The sequence below is a fragment of the Hydra vulgaris genome, chromosome 02 (genome assembly GCF_038396675.1).
Source record: "Hydra vulgaris chromosome 02, alternate assembly HydraT2T_AEP".
Taxonomy (NCBI): domain Eukaryota; kingdom Metazoa; phylum Cnidaria; class Hydrozoa; order Anthoathecata; family Hydridae; genus Hydra; species Hydra vulgaris.
This window is the reverse complement of record NC_088921.1, coordinates 61,833,195-61,842,500: the sequence shown is the minus strand read 5'-3', so window position 1 is coordinate 61,842,500 and position 9,306 is coordinate 61,833,195. Positions and strand designations below refer to the sequence as shown.

At 25.1% G+C, this 9,306-nt stretch overlaps 1 protein-coding gene across 2 annotated transcripts in view; it reads right to left on the bottom strand.

Annotated features, from left to right (window-relative positions):
- LOC101238151 (uncharacterized) overlaps positions 1 to 9,306 on the bottom strand; it is a 105,927-nt gene that overhangs the window by 73,743 nt on the left and 22,878 nt on the right. For both annotated transcript variants that reach the window (XM_065791626.1, XM_065791627.1), the window contains exons 8-12: positions 6,512 to 6,572; positions 3,685 to 3,733; positions 3,158 to 3,245; positions 1,656 to 1,726; positions 1,462 to 1,526 (exon numbers count right to left, since the gene is read on the bottom strand). In XM_065791626.1, coding sequence (XP_065647698.1) covers positions 1,462 to 1,526; positions 1,656 to 1,726; positions 3,158 to 3,245; positions 3,685 to 3,733; positions 6,512 to 6,572 — 334 coding nt within the window. The remainder of the gene's footprint in view (positions 1 to 1,461; positions 1,527 to 1,655; positions 1,727 to 3,157; positions 3,246 to 3,684; positions 3,734 to 6,511; positions 6,573 to 9,306) is intronic.

The window sequence follows — 9,306 nt, the reverse complement described above, 5'->3', positions numbered from 1 at the left end:
TAATGAAAGTGTGGTGTCATAAAATAAGAATCAGATACTGTCTCTAGTTGTCTCAATGGTGCAAAAAATCTGTTTTAAAAGTTTGAGGAGCCCATACAAAGTACTAAAGCATGCTTTAGACTTAATTTTCTGTTATTTTTTTTCATGTATGTTTTTTTTTTTAAATCAAAATTTTTCTTATAATAATACGGCTTACAAAATACAAAAAGGGTTTTCACTATAAATATTGGGTGGTCAGACCTTTTTAGTCAAAACTGTATATACAGTGCTTCAAGAAAGTATTTTAGCTTTAAACGCACTTGTAACTTTTTTTTTTATAGTCAACTTCAAATCAATATAAATCAAAAACTAATTTTAATTTCAAACTAAATTTTTTTAAAATAAAAGGTGAGACCGAATAATACAAATATAATGTCAAATATTTGTCAACCTGTTTTTTTTTCCCATGAATTAATTATATAATTAATAAGTTACACTACTCTGAAAAATGAGTGAAAATAAGTGTGCAAAAGTATTAGCGCACTCATTAAAAAAGTATTAGCACACTAATGCAATTCATTTTTAGAAATAATTTTTTGGATTCTTTTCGATTGATTTTTTTTAATTAATTTTTGCTGATTAATAATAGTCAATAAAAAAGTTAAGTAGTATAAATTAAAGCGATCAAAATGTCATTTTAAACTCAGTAAGTTAAATTTCAAAATTGCAACAACAAAAATATGGGTTAAAACAGCATTTCAATTTGAAAAATGTTGCAAGTTGCTGCCATGAACAAAAGTGGTCTCAGCAATTGAAAAATTGGTCAGCTTAAGATCAGCGAATGCAGTGTTAGTATAATGCTTACAAACTATAATGAGTTTGGCACAGTCGAAAACAAAACTTGCTTTGGTCATCCTAAAAAAATGTTAGAAAGCAACAAAAATATAGCAATTATGCTCACTAGACGCAACTCAAACATGAGCATAGCTGAAATTACCTCAGACCTGAATACAACAGTAGATGCACATCAAGTTAGCTGATCAACAACTACCAAGCTAATGAAGAGAAAAAACAACTCAATTCGTACCTTGTAACAAAGAAGCCACTACTAAGCACTCAAAGACTGTCTCAAACAAAGAAACTGGTTTAAAGAAAGAGCTGCATGGACTGTGGAGCAATGGAGAAAAGTAATTTTCTCTGTTGAGTCAAGTTTTGAACTTTTTTCAATTAAATTTGGGGGTAGAATACATAAATGTTTATACTTTCCTGAATCAGTACATAAAAAAACAATTTTCTACACATGCAACAGCTTTACAACAAAAAAATATAACTTTTGGTCCCCCTTATTATTTGTGTGTGTGTGTGTGTGTGTGTGTGTGTGTGTGTGTGTGTGTGTGTGTGTGTGTGTGTGTGTGTGTGTGTGTGTGTGTGTGTGTGTTATATTTAAATTACATACAGTTTACATATATTTAAATTACATACAGTTTGCTTTTAATTTTTCATGTTTCTTAAACGTAGAACGGCTATCTTCAGAAATTTTTTCAAATCTAAATGAACATTTATAAAAATGTTATTTACTCTTAATACTTTCTATCACATATCAAACTTTTCAGTTTTTTTAATTTTTAATTCTATCAATACCTTTCTAACAATAAAAAATTTAGGAAAATACCAACTTTACAAGCTGTTTTCGTATTTCTTCATTTTCTTGTAGAATAAGTATGTTTTGATCTTCTGTAGTATTTAACTAAACATTTTTTAAATCACCTTATTTCATAACTTTAAAGCGGAAAAGAAATATTACAAAAAAAAAACAAAGAACTTTACACAAAAAATACTTTCTGCAACTTCAAAAGGTTGCAAAAAAATTTAATATGTCTTTAGCGCAAATTCACAATACCACATAACTACTATTAAATCAATTTCAGAGAGCTAAGTATTTTTTTTTAATTATTTTTTTATATCTAGTGTGCTTGATTGCGTTTTATCTTTTTATTATTATCAACATGAATAGAAAAAAAAGTGCCAAAAATATGAGGCCAACACTTAGGTACCAGAGGATTCAACTCATTTTCTTCAATGCTTTTTTCCCTTACTTTGATCTGACATTCAAGTCAGGTCAGGATCATCATAATCACCCTGCTGTTAGCAACATGTACCATCTTGATTCTGATGACAACTCTTAATCAGTCCACTTTTTTATATTTTCTCAGATAATCTGTCACTACTAGCCTTTCACAGGAACCAGAATTCATTGTAAAGCTAGTACTTGATAAGATTGTCTCTCTTTATTGTACTCAGTATTTTCTCACCCCTGATTCCATTCTTTACCTTCATAAACCTCTTATTTGTCATTGTATGAAATACTGTTGTTATACTTGGGCTGGTTCTTCTAATGAGGCCATATCTATTTTAGACAAGACCCAGAATCTCACTGCAATTTTTGTTGCACCTGCTTTAGCTACCAAGCTTGAGCCACTGTCCCATTGTCATCAGGTTGCATCTCTTTCTCTCTCCCACAATCACATTTAGTTGCATCTTGTCTATTCATGCTTTGTTTTTTTAAACAAAACAAGATGAATAGACATACAAACATGCTCATGTGTAACTCTTTAAGTTTTAAATCTTTGATATCTGAGTCATTGAAACATTACTTATTAATGAAATCTGAAAAACCTTGTTGACAAACTCACTTTATTTTATCTTAAATCATAAAACAGGCAACAAAATGTTCATTGATTGACAATAGTTATAACGAGCCACAAAAACATTTGTTGTTAAAATAACCAAAAATATTGTTTTTTCTTGCCTTTGCAGTGGTCCTCAACAAAATATACTCAATTATATTTAAATAACTGTTTTGAATCATACATTCTTGTAAAATTTTGTAAAATGCCACCTTGTGTTCTGTTGAAAATCATGTTTGAAAAATGTGAAAACTGTAGTGACATTCTTTTTTTTTTTTTTTGTTATTTTTTTTTTTTTTTTTGTTATTCAATGTGGAAAATGCAGTGGCATTCAATTAAAATGTGGAAAATGCAGTGGCATTCAATCAAATAATACTTTATGATATTAGTACAGAAATTTATTATTAGGAACAAATGTTTTAGAAAACTTTGAGCAATAAAAAAAATTTCAAGGTTTTAAATTCAAAAATTATTTTAAAAATAAATATTACATGTCTTTTTAATTTAATATTTTCTTCAAGTAAACGCTTGTTTGTTATTTCTAATTCTTCTAAACGAAGTTGACAGTCACTGCTATCCCTGGAATAAGAAAAAGTTGAAGAACTAAAATAATTCAATATAGGTTATGTACTATGTACATACTAATTCTAAAATTCATAATAATATTTTATTTACTTCATTAATGTTAATAAATTCATTTTTAAATAATTTTATAAACTTAGTTTCAAATGTTTAAATAAAAATAAATTTAAAATGTTCTTATTGGAATTGTTATAGAATGTTTAAAATGTTAAAAACATAACATAATAACATTTTTTTATATCAAACATAGCCAAGTTAAAAATATTGAAATTATTATTTACTCCATATAACTAATCCATAAATATAACAATTATGTTATTTTTGCATGTTTCAAATTTTATTTAAAAATTCAGTCAAACTTCTATTACTTTCACAATATATTATAAAAATTCTTATACTATATATTTCGTTTTAAATATAAAAGTCAATCTCTTACCAGCTTAAATCAGAAGTTTCTATACTGTCATTACTGTATGTACTTGAAACTAAAAAAAAACTTTATAATAAATTATAAATTATAATTTATAATAAATTATAAATTATAATTTATAATGAAATAAACATATAATATAAAATATGTAATAAATAATTAGCTACTTTTTTACAGTTTTGCGTTTCATATGACAGCAACATTTTTACAGTATTTTTACTTAACATTATAATAGATGTTTTTATATACATTATAAAAACAGATTAAAAAAATACAGTTATTTTATTGTAAAAAAAAAATTTAAAATTTTTTAAAAAGAATTATATTTTACTTCAGATTTTAAGTTGTAACAAATTCATTCCATTTAAATTTATTAATTAATTTTTAACTTTATGCATTGCCTGTTATTATTGTTGTCCAAGTAAAATTTTAATAGACTTTTATGTTGCAAATAAGAATTCTTTCCCCCTCACTTAGTCCTCTTCATTATGTTTCCTTAGATTAACATTTATTACTGACCTTTCAAGGAAACCAATTGATTTTTAAATTAGGGTCTGTTAAGGTTGCTTCTATTTATCGTGCTCACAATTTTCTTACTCCTGATTCCAGTCTCTACCACTACAAATTTCTTATTCGTCCCTGTATGGAATACTGTTGTCATATTAGGGCTGATTCTTTTAATGTTTTTTTTCTTCTAGACAAGGTCTAAAAACGCATTGTAAACCTAGTTGGACCCTCTCTATCTGCCAAGCTTGAGCCTCTTTCCTATTGTTGTAAAGTTGCTACTTAAAGAAGCTATCATCTCTAGTTCCATCAACTAAAACTCATTCTTGCTTAACTTGTCATTCAGCAAAGTCTTATTTGTTTACTGTTTCTGTTCCTGCATGCTCGAAAAACTTTACTAGTTTTTTCCGCACTTTAACCCTTTAGAACTCTCTCCCACCTTCAATTTTTCTTGACTCATACAACCAACAACTTGTTAAGTCTTCTGTCAACCATTTCCTTGCTCTATAACTCTATTCTTTTTTTTTCTTTTAGCAACTCTCAACTTAGGGACAAATCATTATATTTTAATATATATTTATATATATAAGTATATAAATATATATTAATATATACTTATATACTTATATACATTAATATATACTTATTGACAAAAAAGCTATAGTTTTATAACTAATACTGAAAGAAATTTTTTATTTTCTTACTAATCTCTACTATGGCGTAAACTCACCATAGGGGGTCTGTGGCATCCCTTGGTATGAGACAGAGGAGAAAGGAACTTCCAGTTTCTTTCATAACTAAAGTTTTTTGTTTCTCAATAAGTTTCTCGATATCATTTAATGAAAAATTTATTTTTGTATATATATATATATATATATATATATATATATATATATATATATATATATATATATATATATATATATTTTGTAAATTTTAAAGCTATGCTTTTGTTACAAAAACACATCCACAAGCGTTGAACGCCATGCCATTTTTACAGACAAAACAAGAAAGTCAACTTCAATTAAGTCTTAGCTTAGCTTTAAATAAGTTAATATTTTTAACTTCTATTGTTTCAAATAACAATCTATTCTAGAATTTGACTGTTCGTTTTGTAAATACCAAGAGAGAGAGAAAAATTAATTTCTTTGCAAGGTCATCAAATTCCTTTGGAAGATCATTGCAGATGGCGGTCATGTTTTTTTAACCATTGAAAAAAAAGGAAAATAAAGAAAATCAAAAACTGAATTAATCGTCAACTGTTAAAATAAATAATTTAAAAATATCAAAAGAAAATGAAGAGTAAAAAAAAAACAAGTCATATTATAAACAAAGAAACACTTAAAAAGTAAATACTCAAAATTAACACTTAAAAAACTAACAAAAGAAAATTTGAACATCAATTTGTACAAAGTCGCAACCAATTTTTCTACACCTTTTTTGTGCCAAAAATAACAAAAAATTATTATTATTTTTTATTATGTAGAAGTTTTTGTGTTTGCATTTTCGTTTTGTAGTTTTTGCTTTCATTCTGTAGTTTTTGTGTTTTGCCTTTTTGTTTGCGTAAAGTTTGTAATTATTTGTGCTGTTGTTGGTTGATTGTTTTTATTATTTGTGCTGATTGTTGGTTGATTGTTTTTATTGTTGTTCGCTGTTTTTCTATTTTAAAAAAATTTTCTACACCTTTTTTTTCTGCCACAAATAACAAAAGAAAAAGTTTTTTTTTTTAATTTTGCAGAAGATTTTGTGTTTGCATTTTCATTTTATAGTTTTTGTGTTTTGCCTTTTTGTAAGCATAATGCTTGTTTTTATTTGTGCTGTTTTGCTTATTTTTTTATTTTTGTATGCTGTTGTTATTAATTGAGTGTTTTCATATTCTTTTGTCTTATTATTTAATTCATTATAGCATTATCGTTATTATAATTGTTTTTAAATTAATTTAATTTACACATGCTTTTATTTATTATTTCTTTGTTTGTTTGTTTATTGTATTTAGGTTAATTGTATTTAGACTAATTTTCAACTATATGAGTGACACCTAACCTAATTTTGTATAATTATAAAAAACTTGTAATTTTTCAATTTTTGGTTGAATAAATGGATTAAAAAAAGAAGACGAAGTACAGATTGGATAAATAATTTTCCCCAATATATTACTGTGTATGGTAATAAATAAAAAACAAAGTAACTATTATATTAATATATTATATTAATAATTCAAGTTTACCTTAAAAAATATTGTGAAATTAAAAATATTAGTCAGTAAAAAATCCATTTGTAATAAAAATAGCAAATAAAAAAAGTCAAAAATAAGTCAAAATAATTTTACCACTTAATAGTTTTCTTTCTTCAACCAACAAAGAACTAAAACCCTCAGTATTAGAATGAAACTAAAGAAAGTCATAAGTTACATTTAAAAAAATCATTAAAAAATGAAGAGAAAAAATAATATAGCTAAATATCACCAAACAAACCAAGTGGTGTTTGAAAACTATTTAGTTAAAAAAGATTCAGCCAAAATTAGAACTGGGTCTTAATCTAAGATAAATCATTTTTTTTTACATTAGACAGGTTCTCTAAAGACCATTATTCTCAGATAACTAAACTAACCTTTTCAACTAAGCTTTATGCACTATGCTACACAACTATGCTTGAATGCCTTTCAGCTATTTTGGAAGGGTTAGGTCTCCAAAAATTGTTAAACTACTTGTTGGATTTGTTCATTCCAACTTATGTGGATAAAATTATTTAATTTTTAATTAGACTAAAAAGCTATGACAAAATCTGGTAACCTGGAATTCTCCAAGAGTGTTTTCTCTCTTTATAACATGGAAAATGAAAGAATTATATATATATATATATATATATATATATATATATATATATATATATATATATATATATATATATATATATATATATATATATATATATATATATATATATATATATATATATATATATATATATATATATATATATATATATATATATATACATATATATATATATTTATATATATGTATGGATATATATATATATATATATATATATCCATACATATATATATATATATATATATATATATATATATATATATATATATATATATATATATGTATATACAACCCCCAGAATTAGGGTCAGCATTCGGCAATGCCAACCTAACTGCCAACCTGAAAGTGTTTGAGGTCGGCAAAAATTTTCCGAGCTCGTTTCTATGTTTTATGGTAAGACCTTTGTATCAAATAATTTTTGCCAACCTGATGCCGACCTCTAAAAGGTTGAGGTCGACAAATTATTGCTGACCTCATTTTTTCTAATTCTAAAGGTTGTATACATATATATATATATATATATATATATATATATATATATATATATATATATATATATATATATATATATATGTATATATATATATATATACATATTTATATGTTAGTTCACCTTCCCAAGGCCGAGAAGGCCACTAAAGACGAGGAGGCTACTTAATTGTGGTTATAACCCTCTCTCAACTCTATAACTCCAAAGCACGAATCTTGATGAACAAGGCCGCTGCGCAAAGAAACAAGTTGATATATATATATATATATATATATATATATATATATATATATATATATATATATATATATATATTATATATATATATATATATATATATATATATATATATATACACACTATACTACACTCAATCCATATCTAAGAATGCAATTTCATATTGTCATTTTTGTGTTCCTAATGTAATAATGTGTACAAAAAAAGAAGAAAAAATGAAGAATAATGAAAGGAAAGATGCTACCCCATGCCAAACGTCAGTCTATGTAGCAGCACTCCTTTACGGCAGCAGGTTATAAAATAGCCTGTTTTTTTATGACATCATCTGAGTGCCTCTAATGCTATATATATATATATATATATATATATATATATATATATATATATATATATATATATATATATATATATATATATATATATATATATATATATATATATATATATATATATATATATATATATATATATGTATATATATATTTATATATAAACAACTTTATAACAATTGTATATTAATATTAACTCAAATCATCCACCCCAAATTCTAAAACAAATCCCAATTTCAATCAATTACAGGCTAAACCAAAACTCCTCTAATGAAAATGTATTCAATTCCTATAAACGAATATTTGAAGATGCCCTTAAAAAAAGTGGTTTTGAAAATTTTGAACTATTGAAAATTTGACCCTGAAAAAAAGAATACAAAAAAGCGAAATAGAACTAGAAATGTAATTTGGTTCAACCCCCCATATAGCAAAAATGTTTCCACTAATATAGGAAAAGTGTTTTTAAAATTGGTTGTTAAGCATTACCCGCCCTCTAATAAATTACGTAAAATTTTACATAAAATCGAAATACAATTAAAGTTAGCTACAGTTGTACAAAAAATATGGAAAGAATTATAAAAGGTCACAATAATACTTTGTTAAACAAAAAAGAAATCCTAAATATTTTTCTAAAAAAGTAATCATTTTCAAAGAATTATTTTTGTGTCAGCAAATTCCACAAATACAAATTCCACAAATGCACAAAAGCATAAGTAATCATTTTCAAAGAATTATTTTGTGTCAGCAAATTCCACAAATGTGTGAAAATTTACAGTTGTTAAGACATTTGCGATTTCCTGTAATTTAACTTTTGGTATAAATTGAAGTTTTATTGATGAGTCTTTATTGATGAAACAAAGTGTGAAATGAGAAAAATTTTTAGTAACTATTTATATATATATATATATATAGAGAGAGAGAGAGAGAGAGAGAGAGAGATGTGACGCGTTTTTTTGGTTCTTGTTTTTTTGGGTTTTTTGGTCGTTTTTTTGGAAAAAAAATGCAGAGTTCCGTTTTTTTGGTTTTTTTGGGAAATATTTAATAATTCATCATTTAAGCTACTAAATTTAACTTTAATGGCAATATTATTAAACATATTTTAATTTCAGATTTATATAGGAAAATTAAGGCTGAATTTGACTAAAATTCTTTTTCTTTTGGTATGTTTAAAGGTAATTGTTTTATTATTAATATTTAGGTTTACACAGTTATAGCAGTCCTGTATAAAAAA